Consider the following 27,359-nt stretch of genomic DNA (forward strand, 5'->3'; position numbering starts at 1 on the left):
CAGACTCTTCATCGAACCCCATGAGCTTTTGTCCCGAGTTTGTCACAAGTGCATTGAGCAGCAGCGGCTGGACGACCCCGTGCTGGACAAGGTTAGTTTATCTTTACAGCAGAAAAAGGTGAGGTATTTTGAACGGGCAGAGAATTCTGGGGCTCTGGTGTGTGTCCTTTGCCTCCCTTTGAATTGAAGGAAACTTTCTCATAAAGTATGACAGTTGCCGCTGAGATCCTGACATTGAGGCATCCTAGTATCCATGTCCAAGAGCAATGCTCCAGGCACTAGTCACTTCAAATCTTCTTCTAATTTTCCCTTTCTCCCTGTCTCAGTCTTCCCAGGTGACTTTCCTTCTTAACTTCTTTAAGGCTCTCATGAAGCCTGCGGGATGCAAGGAGGTAGGACATAAACCTCACACACTGTCAATTGCGAATGTCAACACACCACTCTCCCATTTTTTACTTAGTGCCTCTGCCCTTTTGCTTTCTTACTTCTGGTACAGTAATATTTCCTCTTGGCCTTACCTGTCACTTCGAATGCTACGTAACAGCATGCACTACACACTAACCTCCCGTTGCTGACACTGATGGATCATCTGCACAGCTGTGCTGCGGAGCAGCGCTGTCTGGTGCACCAGGAACAAGTTGAAGCAGTAGTGAGGCTGTGACAAGCTAACAGAAAATCCAAACTGTTACTGCATCGGCACTCCTCCTGTTTTGCCCCAGGGACTGTGCAGACTGATACAGTGTGTAACAACACATGTGCATCCTCTGGCAGTCCCACAGACAGTGTGGTGGAGATAGATCTCACTGGATCCTATTCAGCGCTGGATTCCACCCAAGCTCTCCTCGGACTGTTGATGAAGAACTATCCGGCATGTTACCTGAAGCAGAAGATGCACCTTCAGTGCAGTGAAGGGGAGAAGAACGTGCATTAGTTGCAGCTTTCCAAAAGCCCCCAAATTCTGAAATGATTCTCAAGATCAGCCTTTCCAGCTTTGAAACAGTGTTTTTGGCATCAAATACTGAATCACCAAGGTCTGAACACATGTCCTTGTTTTTGTCCAGGCAACCAGTTGCATTACTAACAGGACCTCCGCCTTCACTATGAAGAGCAATCAGCCAGGCTGCTTTAGAAAGCTGGTACTTGAGTTGCCCATACAGTCGGTGTTAATAGATGAGGTGCACCAAACAAAACAATTTTTCTAAGATGTGATGGGTTCTGTTCTCCAGTGCTGTGACAGATGCAAGTTTAGGAGGATTAAAATGTGAGCATTGCAAAGTTTTGCTGCTCATTAAACTTTGAAAGAAATTACAAACGCGGTTTTATTATGAAGGTCTCTCTATCTGCCTGAAGTGAATCTGCATTTTGGACTGGCCTGTAGTAACACAGAGTTGGTGGGACACAGCTGATTTTGTGCTCCTGAGAGTGGGGCTGACTTTGAAACCTTGCACAACAAGCGACCTCCCATCCCCTGTGTCCTGTGACTTGCACAAAGTCCTCTCCCTCAATTCGTAATAGCAGTTTACACAGCTGGAGCAAATGTCTCCCCAGACCTTTGTAGTTTCCAATAAAGCTTTCCCTTTAGCAGCCACCTGCCGGTCTTTGAGCGTGAGCTTAATGCTAGCTGACAGCAGTTATTTTTAGAGATGTGGTTCATTGAAACCTGTTGTTGTTGGAAAGCTGAAATATGCATTTTAACCACCTTGGTTGAAAAGCAGAGAGCTGTGGAGCTCAAGAGCATAATTTTTCCTGATTACAGGGTATGCTTTAGCTACAGTACGTAGGATACAGAAGAAGGCTGTTTGTTTTGGTCTGTGTTTTCTGTAAATAAAAATGAAGTTTGTTGTTTAACGCAATTTCCTTTTCACATGTTCTTGGATAACGGAGGATGAAAGCTTTGGAAGCAGCCGCACTGGCCGTCTTTTGAGATAACACTAATGCACCAATTATGCCATTCCCCACATTTCCCTCCTTACCCCATATCTTCCTGACTATTCCCACTGCTGCATCCTCAGATAAATCTACACCAAAAGTAAAGTGGGCATCAGCTGTGTGTTATGTGAATGGGCGTCCTTGTCCTATCATGACCTTGAGCTCATGTGGGAAGAGAGCAACATTATCAGTAGCCCAGGTAAAGTTACTGAAGTGCTGGTGTTTTGTCCCTCTTTTCTTCCTCATATTACATCTGCCACTGGTCACTAAGCGGCTTTTTTATACAGCCAGAAAGCAAAGAAGCAAAAAACGCCTCTTTTGTTGGTCAAGAAATACATTCCAATCAATTTTTCAGGGAAGGATGAAAATGTAGGAGGGTTGTAAGTACAAAAGGGAAGAACATATGGTTCAAATCAGCAAAAAAGCCAGATGTTTTTAAAAAAGGTATAAAGGTTGCACCAACAAAATGTCCATCCAACCATGAACTGGCCAATTGCATGTGCAGAATACTTAAATGTGCATGCCAAACAGACAGTTGTGCATGCATCTAAGTTCTGGTATATTTTGCATGCCAAAATTTACCATTTGTGCACCACACTATTTGTTTGCATGTGTGAAGATTTTGCAGGTGCAACCATAAGTGCCTTCTTTGAAAATCTGGCCCCACGTTCAGTGACATACATATTTGCTGGTAGACTTTAATGAGTAAACACATTTCAATTCCTATCCATCATTCTGGTTTCCATTTCAGGCTCGGATCAGAAAATTTGGACCCAAAATCTTACAGTTGCTGACAGAGTGGACAGAGACATTCCCATATGACTTTCAGGAAGAGCTGATGATTGGCCATCTGAAAGACATGATTCACAGGATAGCCCCGTGTGATGAGGTGAGGATGTCTGACCTGGGATGTTGCGTGGAGATGTGAAGTTCATTTTTCCACTTGGTTTCTCATTTTCCTCGTTTTGCTACATTCTGTTCCATGCCTCTTCCTGGATACTCTTACAGTTTTGTTCTCCTTTAACGGTTAAAACCTGTAGAAGCTTCCCTGAAAGCCACATCTCTCAGTTTAGGTGGCAGTGACATGGGGACATGTCAGAGTGATCGGTGGAATTTATCTACTGCACATCAGATTGTAAGATAATAACATTCCCATTTTACAGACGGAAGATCTGAAGGGATAGCCTGGACTGAATGTGGTGGTCACAATTCAAATAGCAACTGAGGTGTGATCTTCCAAGTTATAGTCTAGCAGAGGAGTGAAGTATCATGACCTGAGACCAACCATCCTGGCACAGCACTGTCTCAGGAACCGCTCCCGGATGTTTAGTTTAGTGAATGAGGAGTGGAGCAAGCAACCAGTTGTCATGTGATTGCATTGGGAAGCTGAAAAAGATTATCAGTTGCCTGAAGGTACCTGATGAAGGCTTCCTTTCTCTAAGGGCATTTATGATCCTTTTTTGTCTCACCTTCTCCATTTGCTTATGTCCTTCATCATCTGTGCCAAAATCTAACTTTCCATTCCTTTACTTTACGTGTCTTCGGTCTGGTAATTTTTTGGAAACAATCTTTGCATTTTGTCATCTTTTTCATTAGTGAATCTAACAAGGGTTGGCTTACTCCTTCCTGTCCTGTGTAAAAGAACTCACAGGTCCTATGCTCGAGCTGGTTGATATTGTAAAGGAAGGACCCAGACAGGAGACAAGCAGGCACAGAGCAGCAGACCCTGCTCAGAGTTTGACTAATGCCACTGGAATCCCCATCAAAGTTCACAGGATCTATGGGCTGAGGTAGCTCCTGTTGAATCCAGCCTGTTTGGCTGATATGGTGACATAGCAAGGGACAATCCCTACGTTTAAAGGAAATACAAATATTTATGGACATGTAGCTTCTCTGGGAGCATTAAAGTGGCAGAAGACAGCAGTGTGTGGCCTGCTGGGCAGAAACTCAGTCTAGATGGCTGCATGGTCTTGGTATTCAAATGTGTGAGCCATGTGTGTGGCAAAGTAGGACACAGTGAATGGAGTCTCCGGAAGACCTGCTTGCAAATTCAGGTGGGTGAACCCCATAAATTGATTCAGAAACATTAAAAATACCACAAAGTCCATGAAAATAATAAGGATAAGAGCAAACAGTACATAGAGAGTCTCTAATTACTTCTAGGTTAACCATGGGACGTGGAAGAATTCAGTTCCATTGGCTGCATCAAGGCCTGGCTTCAGGTTACAGATGGGTGCAGTTCGGTAGAACAAAAAGCACATACCTGTGAGGCTGAGAAAGAGAGGGGTGGAGAAAAGAGAGGAGTTAGCAGGGTTGTAGCACAACAGACATTAAATTGGACCCTCCTACCCATGTGAAATGAGAGAAATGGAACAGCTGCTCTTGGGCTAGGCTGGCATCACCGCTGGCACTTTTGGGTAGTTGTAGGCTGGCATGGACTGGCTGGCTGGGCTGACCAGCACGTGGGAGAGAAGGGATGGGAAGGGGAAGCTGCGTGACATGTTGATGGAGGTGAAGGGAACACAAAGGACTTTCAGAAAGAGCCAAGGTGGCCTCAATTCCATTGACCAGAGCAGGAAAACTGTTCCCTCAAGGGGAAGAGGCAATGAACTTGCTCCTGCTAACCGCCAAGAAAGGTGCCTTGGAGCTCTTCAGCATCGGAAGTGAGAGAAACCGGTACGGAACCAACAATATCATGTCCACTGAAAAGAAGGAACCAGACAAAAGGGCAGAGAACAGGGGCTTTGCAAGTGCTCTTTAAAAGCAGTAGCTGTCCTGGTGAAGAGCCATAAATGCTAAAAATCAACTTTTTGCATACAAAGCAATAGTTTGTTTGCCTAACCTGAGCAAGCGCTGCACACCTTTGCTCTGGAGTGTGCATAGCTGTGTACCAATGCTTATGGGTGCCCTGGGGGGCCTCAGACTGGATTAGGTTCAAATCATTGTTTTTCAAATATTACTAGGCACTGTAATTGCAAGTGATGATGCCTGAGCAAAATCAATAATTAATTTAAGAAACAGCTCATATCCTACAAATGCAAATTTCCTTTTTTAAGGGACAGCACAAAAGAGCAGTGATGCCCGTTAGTTGTTTGGAAGAAAGTTGTTCCCATTGCGAATCGTAGAAATTAAAGATTTCTGAGGTCATCTGGTCCATGTAGGTCAATGCAGGATTTTCCTCTGCAGTGTATGCTCCTGTCCTTTGTAGAGTCCACTTTCTAAAGGCTCTGTGATGTGCTTATAAAGGTATCCATGCTGAGAAGCATTTCTTAGTAAGTGCTATGATTTGCATTTAGAGTTAGAAATTTTAATTAAAATTTGAGCTCCTAAGCCACCTGCTGAGGCCTGCTGTCTTCAGAAGAACTTTCCCAGTTAAGAATGAAACATTTTCTTTAAATATTAAATAGTAGTATGCTTCTTTTGACTATTAATGTGGCAATGAAGTGAAATCGGTTGATAGAGTCCAGCATGCAGCCCCTGTACAATGGGGGGTCACTTTGTGGCAGGATAATTACCAGCATGTTGAAGGTAATGGACAATGTTGTTTTCACTTAGTGAACATAGTTTAAAGAAGGCAGGAAATGCTTTTAAAAGGGCAAAAGCAGGATTTTTTTTTTTTAATTTCTCCCCCAGCATGCACAGAAAAGCTTCTTAGGCAAGAGTGCACCCAACCAATTTTCAGTGAGTCCCTTCAAGAGCTCTAATTTCTGAATAGGTTTTTTGTGTCCATTAAGTACGTCTCTTATTTCATTCTTTATTAGGTGGTTGGCTTACCTGAGTCTTTGTTTACTGTTGTCTATATCTACATTTTTGTGCCATATTCCCTACAAAACCAGGTGAAACTGGATCTCTTGATAAGGATTTATTGAAAGACTGGCTAATATGCATGTCTTTCAGGCAATTTTATGCTGCTTTTTGGGTTTTCATCCACATAGTGAAGAATTCGATACTGCACAGACATGGCCTTTTTGAAAGAGAACTGGGTTTTCAGCTAAAATGTTTTTAGCCAAATGATTTATGTTCAGTAGAAAACTTGGATTTCAGTGCTGTGTCTGCCCCCCCCACACCTCCCTAAATTAATTCCCCTGTTTACAAAATATGTTCACAAAATACCAAATATGTCACTATTTGAGTTTCCACTAAAAAATAACATTCTATTCGTAGAGCTTCATAAGATATGCTGAAATTTGCAAACACACCTGGATGTAAACTGGAGAAATATTTAGATGATGGTCAGTAGTTTGGGTCCAGGACAGCCTTTGTAAATCAAAAATGTGACCATCTGTTTGAATGAGGATTTACGTGAAGGCAGCCAGTAGTCTCTCTTCCTTGGAGCTAGTGTACATCAGGAACAGATGAAAACTCAAAGATTTTTTTTTTCTAAAAATTATTTCAATTCTTTATTTTTACATCTTCCTCACTGAATTTTCTGTGAGATTTCCTTCCTATTTGGAACAGGTGTTGTCATTCTCCAAGACAAGTCCCTCCTGCCTTCTAGGTACTTGCTTCATTTTGGACTTAGCAGCTCTGTTTTGGAAAAAAGCCTGACTACACCCTGCTTACCTGGCCCGTGTTCCAGTCCAGCTCAAGAAAGCATCTTCCTTGAGTGAAATGAGAGGTTCCTCAGCAATGTGAAACCTTCTTCTAGAAAAGCTGTATGAAAGTTAAAAGTGTTACAGCAAAAGTTGAAGCGCTTGGTATGTTCTAAAGGTTTCCAGCCTCAGATTGTAATGGAAGCAGGGTAGATGTAAGCATGTTATTCTTCACTGTGAAGTAGTAGGAGATGCTACTTCCAGTGTGCAGATGGGATCCTGTGTAGGTGAGAAGAGCACTGACTCTGGCTTCTGGTACCTTAAACATCTAGAACATGAATGCTGTCAATGCCTAACACTGAAGACTATCCAAAGTCTACAAAACTCTGAAGAAGATGAAGGCTGGATCTAAACCATGGGATTCAGGAGTACTTCCCAAGACTTCACTTGGGCTGTGTCCAGCTTGGGATGTGACACAGGTGTGTATTGGTCTTTGTGGGAAGGCACAATCCGGCCAAGTCCCTGTTGTGATGATGTGGACTGCGTGGAGAGTGCCAGGGTGTACATCTGCTGCGCAGTACAGATGTAACAGAAGTGGGCTCCTTGCCAGCTCTGGTTTCACACTGACAGATTACAAACTGATGTTACTGGCAACTTGACATTACTAAATTCTGTTTGGATGGGGAGCAAAAAGTTATTCCACTTGTAAGCAGCCAGAGGATCTCTCCACTTTGTGCTGGAAGAGGAGCTGGAAGAGTAGACCAGGCTGCAAATTGTTTTCCCAAGTGACCGTGCTCTTTGAAATTGAGCAAGTACCCATTGCATCAGTGCCTGATGCGCCTTTCTCTGGCTGGGAAAGCCCATGAGGCCATGTTCCTCAGCAGGGTACACCTCGTGCTCCATGTGAGGCTTTTGCCCAAGGACATTTCCAATTAATCCTTGTATTTAGAGCCCATTGACCAGTTACCTCAGTTTTACGATGTCTGCATCTGTCAGTCATGAAGAGTTGAAGACTTTTCTTTCTGTCCATCCTCCATGGCCAGCAGCTCCCATCACTGTCTGTAAAGAGCTGCTCCAGCTCTGAGAACAACCTGAGCAACTTAGTAATGATCATCCTGCTGAGCACCTGGCTGTGACTGGAATATGATATCAGCTTCCTTCAGTAGCAATTAACATTTTAGATATTAAATACTCAAAGCTACACGATACTCAGACCACTCCAACTGGGTAGCAAGTAGCAGCATGCTTCTGCTGCTTTCAGCTCAAAAAGATGGCGAGAATAGCATTAGAAACATTTCTTATTCCTAATAAGTAAGAGTTAACTAGACACCACTAACAGGTAGAGTCCTTGGCCAACATGTAGCTGACATAAAGGATAGGTACCAAATGCTGTTGTGCTCCAGAAAGCTGCAGTAACTCATGTTGTTGCATTACCTCTCCTCTGATCCTGGTGTTAGCAGGAATATGGGAGTATCAGTGCCAGCTCAACGGACCAGTCCTGCCTGCCTCTTCTCTTGACTGCAGTCTGTTTCTGTAGTCCAAGCACAGAACTGTAATTAAGCCAACTGGTTATTCTGAAATAGGCTTGTTGAAAAGAAACTGGTAACCTGTTGCTGGTTTAGGAGTATTTTGCAGAAGACAAAATTCACCATAAAAACACTCCTTTGTCAAGTTTTGTGGGTGGTTTATGTTTCTGTCTCTCCCTGTCTCTCTAGGCCTACTGGAAAAAGATGAATCAGCTTTTGCAAACCCTGAATCAGAAGCTTGCAACCCTCAGCCATGGGCAAGAAGGGATTGTCAAGATCAGTGCTGCTGTCTCTGATAAGTTGGTTGCCTTTAAAAGTAAACCTCCATCAATTCAGAGAGAAATCCTGAGCGTCTGCAGTGACCCTTACACTCTGGCTCAGCAGCTGACACATGTGGAGCTGGTAAGTGGGAATGGTTCCCAACTTCTGCAGTCAGAGATAGTATTTTAAGCCATCAGCTGCTAAGTATTCCAGACATAACCCAAAAATGCCTGCACTGCTGCAGCACGTCCTGTGCTGTATCAGCACTGCAGCAGGACTCAGGGTTTGACAGGTTAAGAGATGCTTGGGAAGAAAGCTATATATCAGTGTTCCTGCGCATCTTGGAGCGGGTCACTTTTTCAGCTTGCTTATTTCTGAAATGTAGATCATAGTCCCAGGAAGATCAAGGCATTCTCACTTCTGGAAGGTGCTCTGAGCCCCACAACCTGAAGGTGCTATTAAAATGGCTGGTCATTAACCCGTTTATTAATTTGGAAGAAATTTTAACAGTTCAAATCTGTTCCTACAGATACACAAAGCATCTGAGTTGTCTGATGTGTTTTTCATTCTTCCCTTTGGGACTTTGTGCATGGATATACAAGGGTGTGCAAATAGCACCCACATGAAGTCCTGCTGTTTCCCACGTTGAACTGCAGTCCATGCTCAAGCAGGATTTTGATGGTAATCGCTCCAATTGCAGTACCAAGATGTTGGACAGACTGTTGTGTTGCACACCTTTCTCCCAGGTTCAGGTCCTCCATGTAGACCTCCTGGATGTTCACAGAAGAACACAAAACATTGCTGCCATCTGCAGTTCTCTTGATGCTGTAATGATTCCCTGCTGCCTGTCCTCCTGTAGACAGTGTTCATCCTTGAGAGGAAGGCTGGAAACACAACCCATGAAATGGACTGTGGATTGGAGTGAATATCATGGAATTAGCCTTGGGAATTCTGAAGGTAGTTGATATTCTATCTATCAAGATGTGGAATAGCTCAGAAACCCCAAATGTAGGATCACCTTCTCACCTCGGTTAGTTTTCTGAATGTGAAACTTAGGCTCTCTTTGCTTTATATAGCTTAAGCCAGAGAGTAGAAGTCATCTTGCTGGGAGTTTTTCTCTTGCTTTTCTTTTCCTCCACAGTACAACTGTCTTCCAAGGGGAGATTCCCTGTAACCAAGGCACCACCGCACTTTTAAAACTGATGCAGCCAGAGGTTTTCATTCTACTTTACTGTCATCAGTGGTCTCTACCTTCTCTTTTACTTACTACGTCTGGTACACCAGCTATTCTGCACTAAAACTGTCAGATGTTTATTTGTTAGTAAGGATTATTTGCTACTTATTTAATAACAGTTATTTGTTAGTAAGAGTCCTATACAGTTATCAGTGGCAAGGTGAGAAGCCAAGAGAAATAGCATGGGAGTAGCCATAAAATTTTCACTTAAGAAAAACTACCATTGATTTTATTCTTACTTGAGTGTCCTAAGTTCGGGCTGTAGGAATTCCAAAATACCTCCTCCGAAATATCTTTGCAACCTGCAACCTACTGAAAATATTTTTTTCTCATAAACATGTTTAAGGGAATTGAAAAGCCTATTAAGAAGGCCAGTGGCATGGCTGGAACTGCCAGGTTTGTTCAGGAGCTCGTGGAAATGTCCTGTCTTTTACCAAGAGAGATCTAGAAGCTTTATTTACTCTTCTTTTGGTTAATGTCTGGGACACTCTACAGTGTAAGCAATGCCTTTAGTGTAAGGACAAGCATCTTCAATGCCTTCCTTCCCCAGTGGCACAGAGCCACCACCCCAGGGCATCACCTGAGCTTCACTAGGTAGGGAAGTAGGGTCAGAGTGTGTGCAGATAAGCAATGGATTGCTGTGGTTACCATATCACAGCATTACTGCCATTTTAACAGCTGGGAAACAAGGCTATTGAGTAATGCTAGACCACATCAGGTCTGTGGCCACGCCAAGCACAGAACTGAAGTCTGCTGGCTCCCAGAGTGGGGTCTTGTGCATCCAGCACCTTTCTATCTGCTCAGTGGAGAGGGCTCATACTGTGGCTTGTCAGTAATGAGACTTATTTATTCTTATTTTCTTCTTTCTGCTGAAATAACTCTAATTGTTCTTATGAATTTTAATGTCTGGTGCTGGCTGTCTGTCTACCAGTTCAATAACACCATTCAGAGCTGACAGATAATGGGAGTGTCTTACCAAGAGAAACAGAAGAGATTCTGGGGTGCTTTCTTATTTCGTCCTCTCTCTCTTTCTCTCTGTCCCTCCCCTAATAGGAAAGGCTAAGTCACATTGGACCTGAGGAGTTTGTGCAGGCATTTGTACATAAAGACCCTCTGGATGGCACTAAGGTATGATTTCTTTGCATTGTTCTAGATGAACGTGATGAGATCTGTAAGAGCAGGCACATGGGGCACATGTTGACCAGGACCAGGCCAACTGAAGACCTGTATTCTTGTGGCAAGGATGGGACGTGTTGGTAGATCTCTCACTGGCAGGTCATTGCCATTCCTTCCTGGTGAGAGTATGTCCCAGCCCAAGACTGGCCAGCACCCTGATGTTCTGCTTTCTGGCTTGTTCCTCCTAACCTGCTTTGACCGGGGCAGATGGCTTGTGGCTGTACATAACCAGGGAATGTCTGTTCCCAGCGCTGAAGGCGCAAAGACTCTGGACGTGATGTAATGCCCATAATGTGTGCCCAGACACCACAGTAATGAGTCAGTGCGTCATGAATCAACATACTCTTCTCTCTCTACACAATAGCTTTTAACCCAAAGCACCGCAGGGAATGGAGTGCCTGATCAGGGCTTCCTCCAAAGTCTGTGCAAGCCAGTTGGAGCTTTTCCACTGATTCCAGCGGGGTTTGAAGCGGCATTTCAGTGCCTCAATAAGGAAAGAGGCTTCCTGGCTGGAGAGGGAGAGTCGGAGATTTCACATACTGCCAGAAAAGAAAGAGGGTGGAAAATTCTTCCCCTGAACTGCATATGGGCTCCCACTGAGATCATACATCAATGGCAGAATTTCATCATTGGATGCTGAACACAACAGGAAGACCTCTGTTTGCAGTGCTGCCAAAAGAGCACCAGAATAGCTTGTAATGGTGAAAAGATGGATGGATGGATGAATAAAAAGTGCAACATTGGGCTTTTTCCTTCTCTTATTGCAGTTATGGAGATTCTGTAGTTGCTTTCTGGGAGAGGGAAATAGGCAGAAATGGTGTTTCGAGTATTCTGAGCACTGATCACATTCTTTGGGAAGGAACCCCAAGGTAGCAAAAGTGCATCAGAAACATGAAATATCAAACCAGCTACAGTGAGGTTTCAGCAACCTGCTGCAAACATGAGGGACAAGACTGAAAATGAACAATTGTCATATCTGTTGTGAAGTAAAATGGAAGAGACCAACTGAGGGCACTACATTTGAGTGAATTTTGGAAGAATGGGAGGGAGGCAACAATGACTGAAATCAAATTGTATAAAGCCATAGAGGGGAAGGGATGCTAAGAGGATGAAGGGAATGTTCAGTAATAAACTCATGTGCGCACAGCGGCTGTAGCTGTATCTGGAATTTCAAATGCAGGGCCAGCACAGAACACCACCAAGATTTGAAGAGAAATTGAGCTTACAAGGTAGATGTAAGGAAACATCAGCTAAGATGGATGGGAAGGATTAGAATGAGGAGAGCCTTAAAATAATGGTGGGATGGGAAATCCAAGCAAATCTTCTTGACAGACTATGACAAGCTATTTGACAGTTATGCATGTTCTTCAAATGAAAATAACAGGCGCAAAGCAGGGATGCACCACTGCATTGCCTTTTAAGTTCAAGGCAATGTCTTCCCTCAGGAGGATCTACTTAGTAAAGCAAAACTGCCGAAACATTTTCACACAAGACACGGCACTAACAAATTATTGGGATTCAAGCCAACAAGGCGGCTGAAAGCAGAGGTAGTCTGGAATTTTTCTCCACCCTTTGCCTGGGCTGACCAGAGGCCCCAGTGATGATTTAGAAGAGCCTCCACACCAGGGTAAGGTATAGCCGAGGGATCCTTACGTGGAATGGTATGTCATTCCCCGACCCATGAAGAGCACTCCTGTTAACCACAGGGAATTGGCTCTGGTCTGAATTCCCTCCAGCTGGAGATCATATTAAACATCTTTCTTGCATGAGGGCTTCAAAAGGCTTCACTTATGAATGTTTATCAAGCACTCTGAGTTGCAGATGGAAGATGCTAGGGAGGTGCTAAATATTGTTGCCATTTATAAATCTTAACCTTTAAAAAGCAGTCTGTTTCAACTTTAACTGTTGCACATTTTTCACAAGTTTTGTGGTATTAGCTGTGGTTCTTATGCCCTGGCACAGGACAGCAGTGTTGAGACGGAAATACCATATTCAGAACAAAACCTAGGTTTTGTGTACTTTTTGCTGTAACAGGGAACAAGAAATACCACAGAGTGCGTGAAAAGCAACTGCTGTGGGTAGATTGGCTGCTTTGGGTTTCCTTTGTTTTGTTTGATATTTACATGCTGCTTGCTGACATTTACTTTTGAGATGCTTTTAAAATATATTTTTAATTGTATATATAGTCTACTCATAAAGTGGGTAGGAATTTCAGGCTTGTTAAGATTTGCTCCATAGCATGGTGCTGTGATTTCTGTTTCTAAACATGCCTGTGTACAGAATCACAGGTGAATATTTTCTTTGAATTACCTTGGGAATCACACTAAGCCCCATTTCTTAAGGGAGTTTAGTCACTTGTTTAACTTACATAATGTGGGTAATCCCATTGACATTAATGGATCTGTGTTTATGCATTGTGATTTTCTTCCTAGTGGCATGTATTTAAGGTAGCTGGGGGAAATGATCATCTTAATAAAACAAAAAATCAGTATTCTCTGATACCCTCTAGTGGATGTTAGTGAATGTTCAAATGAATCACGTGAACTCTAGAGAGCAGTGTGTCCTAGATGGACAGTCTAAGAATTTAGGGCTGGGAAAAGGACTTGAATTCTTCTAAGCCCAAGCAACATCTTCAGGCTGTGTGAACTGCCCTGTCACCCTGCTGAAGTCAGATTATCTGTTGATGTCAAAGGAACTGGAAGAGTTCAGCCAAGTATCTGCTCCCACAGCCTGTATCGGTTATGGGAATTTTTAAGTTTCATATAAAAAAGTGAAAAATGTGCTTCTTGTAATGACTCTTATCAGTGAAGTATCTCTGGCATGTAGGTGACCTCTTCAAGAGCAGCCATCAAGACAGAGCTGGTCGCTAGAGAGCCTATTATCCTGAAAACTCAATAAGGGAAATATTTTTTTCCCATAAAGAAGCAACTAGAACTGTGTTTTCTCTTGCATATCTCTTGTTCACTTCACTAAATTTTGGTGTCTCCCCTCCAGAAAAGGTCTGCGGGTGATTGCATTTACTGAAGTGAAGGAAGTTCTGGAATCAAAGCTGCAAACTGAGCATGTGGTGGAAGACTGTGCTTGTCTTACTTTTTCTGCATTTTCTTGTTGCTGTCTGAATCCTGCAGTGGCCCGGCTGTTAATAGCCCAGTGAACAAGGGTCAGTGCAGACTGTGTTGGTGAACACTTGCTACAGGCAAAATGGGGCTGTTTTCTAGACACTAGTGTGAATTGTGCGGTGTGACACGCTCAGCTAGACCCTGTGCATCTGCCAGCCACCCACCCACCCACTGACTTTTTGAAAGGGGCCCTTAATGCACAGTCTTCCATGTGCATGAGAGATGTGGCCAATAATTACCTTTATGTAGTATTTATCTTAGCTAGCAGGCAGCTAACTGAAACACAGTTACATGTCTTTCTGTGCTTTTTTTCTCCTCAGACTTGTTTCAGTGAACAGAAGAAGACGAGTAACCTTGAGGCCTATGTGAAATGGTTCAATAGGCTCTGCTATCTTGTAGCAACAGAAATCTGCATGGTAAGTGAAAAGTATGTGGCATGTTTTACCACATGCCTGAAGTACCAGTTTGAGATTCTACATTACTAGGCAAACCTGGGGATTTATTTCTTATGACTAGCTAAGCATCTGATGGTAAGTTTTAGTAATACTGCACTCGTAGAAGCGACCTGATAAATGACAAACATATTGCAAAACAGAGCTGGTGACACACAGGGGATACGCTGTTCTCTTGATGTAGTAGGAGCACAGTGTGGAATAATGAACCCTGCAGGGAAAAAGAGAGGAAAAAATGCCTTGAATTATCCTATGAGATTTCTGCTGGAAAAGATTCTAGTGGAACAGTATTTGTTATCTGTCATCCTAAAGCTCTGTTGTGCACGTGAATTCCCATTGCATGGCTCTTTGTCCTGCTGCCCATTACTGTAGCTGTGACTAGTCATTTTTTAACTTGGTAGTGGTTTTAGTTTGTTTAACTTGGCCCCATCAAAATGAAATGAATGTTTTCTCCTTCAGAAAAGGCGTGGAAGGAAGGAATAGTAATAGTATAAACAACCTAGATAGCCTGTGACTCAAAAGCATTAACTACCATTTGAAGATCATCTTTGGAAAAGGTGGGGTGATTCCATTCCAATTAAAATGTGGATTTAAAATGCAAGCTACCATTTGGCCTGGCCATATTGCTAGAAGGTCCAGAAGCGGGGAGCGGGATTAATGCAGTGAAACAAAGTCTTTCTGGGACAAAGATGCTGTGGTTATATGGGTGTGAAATCCTGCCCTTAGGAAAGTCTGTGCTCATGTGCCCACTGACTTGAGGGAGGCCAGCAGGGAGCTGAGCTGCTTCAGGGCTGTTGGGGCTGCCTGTTCCAGCACTAAGACATTAACTGTGGTGAGCCTGGGAATTGCCGTGAATTTCTTCTGTGTCACTGCAATGAAAGCTTTGATTTTAGAGACTGCCAGTCACCAGAATCCACTGGGTTGCTGGAAGAGAATTAGGGCCAGTGACTGGTAGCAGATGGCGTGAGCTATGTGTGGACTCATGCAATGTATGGATCAAATGCCTAAGATGCCCTCCAATTCTGCATATGCTTATTACAGATATGCATTTATTTTAATTGCAGCCTGCAAAAAAGAAACAGCGAGCACAAGTCATCGAATTCTTCATTGATGTTGCCCGAGAGTGCTTTAACATAGGGAATTTTAATTCACTGATGGCAATCATTTGTAAGTACAGCTTCTAGCCAGGTCTCTCCATCAGCTGTCACAGATGAAAAATGAAACCCGACTGTTATCCATGGCTCTCTTTTCTTCTTTCTCACTCATAGCTGGAATGAACATGAGTCCGGTTTCCAGGCTAAAGAAGACTTGGTCAAAAGTGAAAACAGCCAAATTTTTCATTCTTGAGGTAAAAAAAAAAAAAAAAAGTGCTATGCGATGTTTGCAGACATGTTTCACAGGCAGAGGGCCAGATTCTGGCTGAAGTTTCCCAGGTGTAGTGAGGAAGGTGTGAAGCTGCTGATATGTAGAAGGGAATCGGGAATCAGAGCACTCAAATAAATAGGAGGAGGGGGGAAAAAACAAACAAACGAACCAAACAAACAAAAAAAACCAAACCAAAACAAAACCAAAAATGTCAGCCTGTATGCAAGCCATAGTGCTTCCACTGATGCCAGTTTTGTTTGGCCATGGACACAACGCTGAGTGTAAAGCTTCCAAAACTATATCTTGGATGTCGAGCAAACAAGGCCCAAGGTTGGTTTTTGTATCAAGGGTTCCAGGATTTGGCATATATATAAAATATGCAGTCCTTATTCTTCACATAAAAGCTCAGTAAGCTGTTCCTAGAAAAATCAAAGGTACGAACAGTCGTGATCTGTAGCCCTCTCATCGTATCTTTGGTTCATGGGGTTTTGTGTGTATGTACATTTTTGAAGATGTAGGCTAGGCTCTGTGCAGGGTTTGCGACAACTGAGGGTAAACTTGTCTTCAGAGGACCCAGGTTGCTTTCTAACCAACATGTCGTCTTTTGTGTGTCTAGCACCAGATGGACCCTACTGGTAACTTCTATAACTACAGAACAGCATTGCGGGGGGCTGCTCACAGATCCCTCACCGCACACAGCAACAGGGAGAAGGTAGGTGTGACCACATCCCATTTATCTCTAAATGGATGGTGTGCATTGCTGCTGAGAGTCAGTGGCTCAAAGACTTGATGCAAATACTGTCCTCCCTTCCATGGGTCACCAATGCAAGGCTTGTGCGCTGCTAAATGCAATTGGAAATGTGACTGAAAGGTCTGAAATGGATCACAGGGCTTTTGTGGGCTTGCTCTCAGACACTGGGGAGCTAGAGAGGGCAGGACACACAGTATGGAAGACTTTGTTGCAAGCAGCTCTATATCCTGGAAAATTCACATTGTTTAGATTGATAAACCTGATGGAACAGGTATTCCAGACTAAATTACTTTTATTTTGGTATGGAGCATCAGCCTGGCAGGCCCAGGTGGAACTGTGCTTTAGTTACAGCGGTGCCAGCCAGGCCTCTGTGCAGACAAGCCCCTATTGTGTAGTGTGCGATTTGAGATAGAGAGCAAAGGACACAGCACTCGGAGATGAGATGCTTCTCCATTTACATTAGATAAAGATGACTTACCACAAGTCCTGGAAAGAAGTATGGTCTGAATCCATTGCAGCAAATTTGGAGTGAAATTCTGTCCTTGTGAATTTTCATTTCATTTGGTTGTTGCTGCCATCTCTGTGAGCAAGAATTGAAGTATTTTCTCAGTGTTTGTGCCAGATACGTAGCTTTTTGAGATGTCACTGATGCTGCAAAAATCAGATTGACAAGATGTTAGTGCAGGATCCTCCTGTTTTGTGCCCCAATGTGTTTCTGGTTAATTCTCTTATTTCTCCATTCAATTATCTTTTTTTTTTGTTTTTAATTAAAAAGTGTATGTTTAACATTGCAATTGCACATAGTCATAAATAGGTAATCTCTGCGCAGAGCATGGCTAAGGTAAAGTAGATAGTGCATGAACAAGCATAATATGGAATTTAGTATTCGTTCTAGAGGAGCCAGGGCAGATGCTAATCTCACATCCCTGTAAATTTGATGTAAATCTGCTGAAGCTAATGGAATCTCACAGCATTTACAGTGAAATGAGATCAGCATCTGGTTGCAGGCTGACTCAGCTGCAATGGGAGTATGCTGAGTTGTTCTGAAAAGCACTTCTCTGTGCAAAGAAGAGATGATGGCTTTGGATGTTTGCGACTGGCAGAGAAATTCTTCTAACTCTCACACACCGCAGCGAGGGCCTGTCAGTCTGAGAAGCTTCTACAGTTTAGTTCTTCTGCAACCATCATATATATTCAAACCAGTTGCTTTCTTGTTTGACTTAATTTCCTGTGGAAGTTAGCAATCACTGTCATATCTCTACCCCAAGCTGGGTAAGACTGAGGGCAGAGAGGTTATTAGATTGAAAGGAATCTCTTTTACATAATAAAAAGCCCATATTCTGTTTCTCTTGTGTAGATAACATTAGTTCAAGAAAATGCTCAAGGATATGATCTGGTAGCTACTGACTCTGGGTATTTTACAGTGTCACATACAGCAGGTCATGTAATTTTTGCTGTAGGAATTAAGGAATTTTGTTTCTTTTTATAAGCAAGATTATCAGTTATTTGTTTTAATGAGTTTGAATAAAACTGAAAGAACATGATCACTTTTTTGATAGAACATGTTATGTTGTTTCTTGGCAAACTTGAAGGAAAGCTCACTCTGAAGAAAATTTTTATCTTCAAAGTGAATCGTGCTTACAAGAGTTGGAGATCGCAATCCTTCCACCCCTTTTCTCGATAAGTGGCCACCCCAGAAGCACAGGTGGAGGCTTCAGGCCTCAGTCCATCTGCTTAAGAAGGAAGGGGCTCTGGAGGGAGCACTCTTGACGCAGACCAGCAGACAGTGGGCTATGTCTCGCAGGAAGAAAAACTGCCTATAGGCTCAGAGGAGCTAATATTTAACTGACAGACTCACCAGAAACGTTACTTTCTTTTCTCCTCAGGGCTGCTGCCTTGGCTGCTGAGTTTTGCACAGCACTTGAACAGAAGCACAGCTCAGGGGCTAAATTATATCCTCAGAGGGAGACAGGGTGAGCCGGTGACCTGGGACACCCTCCCTCCTCTGACTCTGTCTCTGTGCACACATCTTATCCAAACCCCATGTGACACTGGCCTTCTGGCACAACGAGCACTGCCTGATTTTATCACCCACTCCATCCTCATCCTCAGGGTCCTCATGCAAGACTGCAGCACAGGTTATAGGAGAAGGGTCTTGATATACCTATGGAGGATCCCCTGACCTCAGTCCTCACTGTTGTAATCCAGCCCTTCTATCAGCATGTAAACAGTATAGTTATAACTACTTGTTACTTGTTCAGGAGCAGGCTTGTAAAAAAGCACGACAAGGCTGCTCTCAAAGCTGAGAGGTGCAATACAGCGGCAGAAATAAACCTGTCGAAGTGCAGGGTGAGAGAACTGGTAATGAACAAGGGCTGACGTTTCATGCAGAATTCAGAGGGGTACACTTGTTAGGAACTAAGTCTGGTTTTATCTGTGTAGCCAGCTGACCTATGGCATCTCCAAAATTAAGTTGTTCCACTGGGAAAACTTGCATTGTGCTAATGACATTTCTTTGGCTTTGAAATGTTGGGAGTATGTCTAGTGCGGTACTGCGTGTTGTTGCTGCCCGATACTATGGTGGAAGAACGTGTCTGATCTCATTAGTTTTCTTCTTTCTGCAGGAGGCAATTGTCCTTCAGCATGTGGGTGGGTTGGATGGCACGGAGCGGGAATCAAAAGGGAGTGAAATACGAGTTTCTGGCACTAACCCAGATTTTATACTAGCAAAGTGCCTGGATTGAAGCCAACATTAGAATGTAACTATATCCACTTCTGTTGCTTTTACTACAGAAATGTGGAAAACAAAACATACAGGGTAACGTATTTTTATTGGGGAAATAAATGGTGACTCAAAGACAGAAATCCCCTGGAAATGGGTAGAGAATTGGTATCCTAGGGTATGTCTTTGATGCCTTTCGGATGCAGATGAGAACGAGCTCTACTCACACTCTTGAGCTGACTGGTGGTTTTGTAGCTGTATTAGCATGGCATTGAGCCCACATTCATATACCTTCCCTCTCAGCAAGGCTTTTCGTTTATGTTTAGTACCACTAATGATGGTGACCTAGCTCTCAGGCAGTGTGGAGCAGGGCAGAACAAGCTCGCATCTGCCTGCAAAACATATGCAGGCAGAACCCGGCAGTAATTTCTAGCTGGGGATCTGTGTCTGGCTCCAGCTCTCTGTCTCTTTCCATCTTACAAGACCACACTGGTTACAGAGTTATCACTTTTGGTAGAAAACAGACCGCATAGACTTAATTGTATTCTTTATCTCAGGTTGATTGATCTAGTTTGGATGATTTAAAAATGAAACACAACTAGCTCAATTTGACTAGAAATTGTTCCACCTCATCCTGATAGGACAGCTCAGGATTTTGGGGGGTTAGGCTGTGCTTTGTTTCCATTCCTGTATCATATCAGTGGGATGTATCAGGATAATGCCAGTGGCTCTTGGAGTGTCAGTCCAGGCTTTTTGATGGCTATTGCACTGACACTACAGAGTTTATCTATGGCTGTCCCATAAAAAAGCCAGCAGAGATGCCGATCTTTAGCAGTTTACTGCATGTGGTATTTTAGCTGAAACAGAAATTGGCTTCCATTTTCACAGCAAGAGTTGGTAGTGGCTTGTAGACTCCTTGCCTCAATGAGTGTTTTCATGTCTATGACTTGCTTGCACTCACTGTTGCATCATGAAGGCTGTAGACTGGAAAATAACAGCTGCCAGTCCTGTTCTAGGTCCATTTCATATCCCCTTACAGCTGATGTACAGCATGAGATGGAATAGCAGTATGACATTACATACTTAAGTAAAGGATTGCTCCCTTGGCTGGTCTTGCATGCCATGAAGGCACTTTACCTTTGGTGCACACTTAACAACCTACAGTCCAGTTAATTTACAAATAGGCCAGTGGAAAGATTTGAACACTCTACTGTGGAATGTGCTTTCCTTTAAGTTCATGGTGATGACGTTTATACTTAGCGCCTTAAAAGACGGGTCTTGCTGCCACAGGAAAATGCTCACAAAGGTGGCTGCTGACCTTACAGCTCAAACCCTCCAAGTAGCCTTTTTCTATCACAGTACCACTGCTGAAGAGGTGGGTAGACTCAGATTTGAATATCGAATCCCACAGCCCTGGGAGTCAGCTTTGTCGTGGACTGATCCTTTGTATTACCTTTCTTTTCCCTTTGAGTTGTGACAGAAGAGGACCCAGAGGGAGGCTGCTGTACTCTAGATCTCTGCTGAAGTGCTGGGAATGCACTTCAGGAGCACTGTTACTGCTTTCTGCTGTAGAACATCTGGCATCAAATTTATCCCTGCTGTAACTCCATTAATTTCAAGAGTCTTGCCTAGAAGTAGACATTTTCTATAGCAAATTATGACCTGACTCTCATGGGTCAGAGAGAAGGCTTGGATCACTGCTATATGCCACTTTGCCCTGGATGATGCCTAGGGCTTATTTTGAGTGCTATGATGATCTCTCTGGCTACTGTTGGCGGTTTCCCGTCAACTAACTTAGTATTTTCAATCCTACTGTCTGCAGGTTAATTTGGAGAAGCAGGTTGTACTAATCAGGCACCAGAAAGGAAATTACATGCCTCAAGAGGTAGCCATGCATGGAGCTGTTGAAAATGAAACCGCTCCGGATTAACTGTTTGTAGACAAGTCCTTGGTCATCAAATTTTATTCTGTCTTTCCTTGTTCAGGGACAATACTGACTCTTTGGTTCCCAGTCGTCTTTAAATTGCTCGGTTTCTGTATTCAGTATCTTTTCTTATAAAGACCCAACAGAGAAGGGAAGAGTTCTGCAATTTTATTTTGTTCTTTGATGTCTGATCTTCTCATTAGACAGTGATGCTGTTGATGATAAACTGGGTTATTAGCATTTTCTTATTCATGTTATTCTGCTCAGTGAACATTGTGTTCAGTTCATATTTATTTCAGCGTACGTTCTCCTGATGGCTGGAGGTATCTCTATACCCTACTGCCCTTTTGCTTGCCTGTCACTGTACTGGTTTCTAAGTGCATAGCACACTGAAAAGTTAATATTTCTTTTTTTCTCCTTTCTCCTGATTGAGTAGTTCTTTCTTGCAGAGAAAATACTGAACTGGAAAGATAATAGTTGTCTCATTTCTCTTCACAGATTGTGATCCCCTTCTTCAGCCTATTGATCAAAGACATTTATTTTTTGAATGAAGGATGTGCTAATCGCCTTCCAAATGGACATGTCAACTTTGAAGTAAGATCTGAAGCATGTTAGAGATAGATAATCCCATTCCGATAGCACTGAGACCATTTGCCTCCAATTTCAGTGCAGACCAACAAAGACTGATGCCAAGATGGATGATCTCAAGTGACTGCATGAAGGTTAAACCAGTCCCAGAATGTTTTTTAAAAGAATTAATATGTATATTTTATATAAACATTAAAAGCAGATTATCCTAACTTGCTTGATGTAGGTTGGCTGCTAGAAATACAGTGTCAGCAGTATAAATGGCTATACTTATGGCTTGAAGGGGAAGACGACTTTTTCAGAAAACGTGGAAAACTATTTTTCTTGCATACACACATGAATAAGTCAGTATAAAATGCTTTATACTTTATCTGCCTTTTTAGCCCTTTCTCATTTTTAATAAAGAGGCTTGGCAAAGTAAGACATAAATTACTTGTGGTCATTAAAGAAATATTAGAATACAAGCAGAATTACATATAGAGTACTGTGTCCATGAGGTAAAAGTCATGCAGCTGATGTAAGGATTCAAATGTGTTATCTCCTGCCTGTAGGTTTTACACAGAAGAACTTCTATTAAATGCAGTAGAAGGATTTATATTCCCCCACAGCCCTGGCACCAGGTAGTATTAGTCACGTACCCTGAGTAGCCCCAGTTCTCTGCTGGGGTGGAAGGTTTTACACTAGTACAACATGTTGCTAGCTGCCATGTGCAGGCACTCAGGTGTTCTGCATTGTGCTATGCATTGCGATGGTGGTGTTCTTGCATTCTGGTGGCGGGGCAGAGATGAGGTGCTTCCAAAAGAACTGCCCAGTATCAATGAGAACATAGCTCTTGAGCTCTCAAATTCTTTGTAAATCATTTCTTCAGCATCACTCTGGTTGCATTAAATTTCTCCTTCAGTTATTGGCATTGTGAGATAGTGAGTAATGCATAAAACACTGAGCCTGGCATCGCTTTAAATTATATCAGAACTGTTAGAAGGCCTAAAGAGTTGTGAGGCATTGGAGTCACTCCGCTTTATGTAATTTATATCTAACTCTGTTCTCTCCTGTTCCATCAAAGTTTATGTCCTCTATTCTTAAATACATATGTGTAACCCATACCTTTGTTCACGGATACATTTTCATTTAAGTACAAACTGAGATGGCTTGTAAGAAGCGGCGTAGTGCACCCTTTCCTCTCTTTTTCCCCTATGAATGACCTGTGAAAATGTACCCATCTAAAACATGCAAGGCTCTTTTCTCCCAATGTCTGTGTGGTCAGCATGAGGGATCCTGGATCCCAGTCTTCTGCTTGGACATGGTTGTTTTAGCAAGATAATCTTACTATATCTGAATGGAATGGTTTTATGTTTACAGAAATTTCTGGAACTGGCTAAACAAGTAGGAGAATTTATAACATGGAAGCAAGTGGAATGTCCCTTTGAACAAGACCCCAACATCATCCACTACTTGCATACTGCTCCTATTTTTACTGAAGATGGTAAGACTCTGTACAATCTCTAATCACTGAAAATATGTCTCTTCATCGCTACTAATTAACACCCTGATCCACGCTTTGGTGCTCTCTCTCACTGACTAGTCCAGGTTCTTTCCTAGCTTTCCTGTCACACAGCTTGTTTATCCCAGTCTGTCAACATGTTTTTTCCAAATATGACCTTCTAGCTCATGAAGCTGCTGCATGATTGCTCTTCTCTTGTCCATAACTTCTCTGTAAGGGACTGTCTAGGAAGTTGCCATTGTGGCCCTGTTTTTGTAATCATGATGAAAAGAGGCCACACAGCCATGTCATGCACTGCTATGAATGTCAGCTGTCCCTCTGCCACTCATTCTGTGATTGATGGAGCCAGAACTAATCTCTTCCGCAAACCAACGCTGTCATCTCTTCAGTGAACACAGCCCAGGGTGATGGTAGTCCAGCTGACCTCCTCCACTACAGCAAAGAAATACGTTATCTACAGAAAAGAATTTTTAAGAGAATCTTTTCTAGTAATTAAAGCTGTAGCTATGAAGGCCCTGTGCTGAAATTATTTCTCTGATTGTCTTTTTATACTTATCTGTCCTCTTCAATTTGGTATCCAGCATGTTACACTGTGTCATTTCATACTGGTTTGTGTCAGTTGCCTCTTGGTACCTTGTCACGCACAGAATTGTCTATAGCTATATTCCCATAAGCTATAATGATGTTGGGTTTATTTTTTCTTTTATTCTATAGGCAGTTTTCTGTACTAATCCAAGTTAATCAGAGCAGACAGTTTTTATTTCACAGACTACTTCAGAACACAAAATACTGCTTCAAAAATCCTGCCTAAATCCTAAGAAGAATGACTGCCAAAATAGAATAATTAATGTGATTAAAGTAATATGTATTGAAAGGAGATAGGATGGAGGCATTTGTTCTGGTTTTAGGCTCTAAAGGGACAGGAAGTGAAAGTCAGGGGTAAAAGTACATTTTTCAGGCTGCTGGATCAAAAAAGGGTGAGCTCAACCTGCTAACTGCAGATTTTCTCTCTCATGCCCTGCCCTGTATTCATGCTGTTTTCATGAGATGCCCTTTGCAGAAGCCACAACAGGCCTGCCCTGTTACCCAGGGGAAGTGCAGAGCAGAAAGACCTGCTCTGAGTAAAAGGTGGGAGAACAAATTACACAGATGGAACAGTGGTATGTGAAATGCAGCTACACTTTGCTTTGTCACAGCGTGATGGAATGGTGGGCCAACACTTGAATATTAAGATGGAATTGAATTGTAGCACAGACCTGAATACTGAGATGGTTCCAGCATTAAAGCATCGCAAAACAGTCAAATGAGGAAATATGTGTGAATGCAAATCACAGCCTACTTTAAAAAAAAAAAAAATCTGTGAAGAGAGTGAGATATTAATGCACCGCCAGCTTTTGCAGGGGAGACTCTAGAGCCTAGACACCTTTTGGTGTTATAAAATGCATCCTACAGTGCAAAGTTTTGCAGAAAAAAAAGACCTGTTTATTTTCTTCTACTGTGTTCCTTCTCTGGTTTCTGTAACTCATTCTTACCTTGACGGCATTTTGTATCCATTTAAGATACCATGTCCCCATAGGCTTTAAAAAGATTGGGGAAGATAAAGTTGTGTTAAGTGATGAGAATATCCTTAAATTTTAACAGTTTATTTGTTTAGCTGTCAGCTCTCACTATCTCTCTTTTTTAATGTTCATATAACACTTTGGCAGCAGTGTTGTGATGGAGTAAATAGGCCCAGATCTCTATATGCAAAACCAGAGGCCATTTAACTGCTTAATATCATTATAAGAAGGTCACGCTAACATATTTTAACTCTGGGCTCCTTTACTGTTCCATCAAAATTAACCTAACAGCTTTCCAAAGGTAGACATGTGAGCTAAACATCGGTGTCTTACTGATGACCAGCTGCCTGGTGGACCATAAAGTTTTAAAGTTTCTCTTGCCGTGTGGTACAATACAGAACACACAAGAATGCAGAGAGATAGGAGGTTACTGTTGCTGTTGGAATAACACATACTTACCTTTTCCAGGTTTATATCTGGCTTCCTATGAAAGTGAAAGTCCGGAAAACCAGACAGAAAAAGACAGGTGGAAATCCTTAAGGTAACCACTCATTTTATCAGCTCATTTCTAAAGTACGTCCAAAATGCTGCACTGATAGTCAAAGCTTGTCAAGTGCTGGCATTTAAAATGTGACCTCTGATGGAGGTCTTTTTCATCTAAGATTAATCTACAGAGCTGAGGTTGCACTGATAAAAGTTAACCGTAATCTCAAATAATCCACCATTTAAAGAATACCCTCCACTTGTGCACTTGTACAGTGCTGTACCCATGCAGAAGAAGCCTGGTGTAGATGAAAAATGCCCTAGGTTAACTGGATCTTCCTACAGTTTACATCTCTTATAAGAGATGTATAATGGGTTGGTGTAAGTGTCAATCTGAAAAGAATGATATTTTTAAAAACAAAACAAAACAAAAACAAACCAACCCAGCACCTTTATATTTGCTTATTTTCATTGTTGTTATGCTTTAAATTTACAGATCCACTATTTTAGGAAAGACTTGAAGATTAAGAGATTATTGCAGTAGGTCAAGGAAAAGAAATCCGCAAACGTTTTGCACTACTGATTCCAAAGATGCCTGTTTGGGATTTAGACAATTTTTTGTTTGAGTTTTTTGTTGGGTTTTTTGACTGCCTAACATGATGGATGAACTGGATTCATCCACTGAAATCAACAGAACTGTGTGCACAATGATGCTTTTCTAACTATGAGACATAGAGAGGAAGGACAAACAGACTATTTGTGGCTGTGCCCAAACTGCGTCAGGATCACTGTAACTTTTGCCTCTGAAGAAAAATATAAGAAAATCAGGAGCATGGAGAACCATGGTACTGCAAAAGAGAACGGAAAAGTATAAAAAAACGAAAGCAAAAAATACACATGAATACTTCAGAAGCAGGTGCTTCAGACAGCAGCTCTTTAAACCCTCTGAGGATTGTAAAATTAAATCAAACACAGACACAGCAGCAATCTGGTTAATTGCTGAATGAAGAAAGAAGAACTTAATCTTACATAAGCAGTCCCCCAGCCTTGTTGAACAAAGCGCTGACTGCTACAGGTATAAGCTTCCAGTGAATGAAAATTGACATCACTGACTCATCTGTATACATGTATATCATGTAATAGACCACAGCAGCATGGGACAGTTGTACAAACCCCATGAATTTTTACAGAGAACAATCTGAAGTATGACTATTGCTTAGTTACTCTTCTCACCACTGTTGTTGCTTTTCTTGCTGTGAATCTTGGCAGATCTGAGAAGGGCGCAGACGGTATTGCTTAGACACTGCCCCCCACCACATCCAAAGTTGAACTGAAGAAGCAAATCACTCTGGACTCAACTTTATTTATTGTATGTAGTGTGTTCCCTAATTTTGATGATGCTGAGTTGCATCTTTTAGAGGGTTTTATCACACTTAAAGAAAAACGGTACTGCATTACCATTTGAAAAGAATTGGTCAGGTTCCAATTAATACAGTACTGTTTATTTTGCAACATGATACTAAGAGAATAGGAAGGGGGGGGGTGATTGCTCTGGATTTGGAAACTACACAGTATGCTTTAAAAGGACAAAGGGTTTCAGACTAGAATGAGTGCACTAAAGAATTTGTCATTAATGAGCAGATAACCATTTCTTTCTTTTTTTACTTTTAGGATTTACACCATGTTCACCATTTCCTTACAGATAATATGAAGTAGGGACTGTGTCTTGTGTTTAAAGTTGTACAATAATCAAGGTGCTACTGTAACACATATATTAAATGATAATGAACTATATGGAAATTAGATTCAAAACTAAGCCCTAACAGTAGACTAATTGTTTGTATGTGGAAGGAATGTTCCTACCTGCCCGAGAAAAGACCTCAAAAAACTTAAATGAAACCTAAATCCCACGTGATACTGAACTTCGCTGACTTGATGCTGGCCTTTTCAGATGTTCAAGTCCTCCTCTGTCTACAACAGAAGGATATAACCCTTTCTTTGAGATCAGTAGTAGTTTTATTCAATACAGAGTGATTCCCAGTGGCTGTAGTGTTTTGAAAAATTGGGATAATCACAAAACCTGGCTGCGTTGGCCTATGCATTTAGCCAGAAAACTGGAACTGTTCCTGCCCTCTGCCAGGCCTCAAAAGTTATCCACGCCTGAGTGAGTTGTTGAAATGTGAGGCATTGGTGAGGTAGTGTTTGAGGGCAGCTCTGACAACTGAGCTGATCGGGAG

At 42.3% G+C, this 27,359-nt stretch overlaps 1 protein-coding gene across 1 annotated transcript in view; it reads left to right on the forward strand.

Moving 5' to 3' along the window:
• The window catches only part of RASGEF1C (RasGEF domain family, member 1C), a 27,540-nt gene extending 1,897 nt beyond the window's left edge, over positions 1–25,643 (forward strand). The window contains exons 2-13 of the mRNA XM_009707914.1: positions 1–91; positions 2,681–2,818; positions 8,177–8,389; positions 10,536–10,610; positions 14,098–14,193; positions 15,294–15,396; positions 15,498–15,577; positions 16,211–16,306; positions 21,490–21,585; positions 22,939–23,062; positions 25,108–25,180; positions 25,619–25,643. The exon at positions 1–91 is cut by the window's left edge and continues 56 nt beyond it. Coding sequence (XP_009706216.1) covers positions 1–91; positions 2,681–2,818; positions 8,177–8,389; positions 10,536–10,610; positions 14,098–14,193; positions 15,294–15,396; positions 15,498–15,577; positions 16,211–16,306; positions 21,490–21,585; positions 22,939–23,062; positions 25,108–25,180; positions 25,619–25,643 — 1,210 coding nt within the window. The remainder of the gene's footprint in view (positions 92–2,680; positions 2,819–8,176; positions 8,390–10,535; positions 10,611–14,097; positions 14,194–15,293; positions 15,397–15,497; positions 15,578–16,210; positions 16,307–21,489; positions 21,586–22,938; positions 23,063–25,107; positions 25,181–25,618) is intronic.
• Positions 25,644–27,359: the final 1,716 nt, after the last annotated feature.

This window comes from Cariama cristata, unplaced genomic scaffold (genome assembly GCF_000690535.1).
Source record: "Cariama cristata isolate BGI_N322 unplaced genomic scaffold, ASM69053v1 scaffold14109, whole genome shotgun sequence".
Lineage (NCBI taxonomy): Eukaryota > Metazoa > Chordata > Aves > Cariamiformes > Cariamidae > Cariama > Cariama cristata.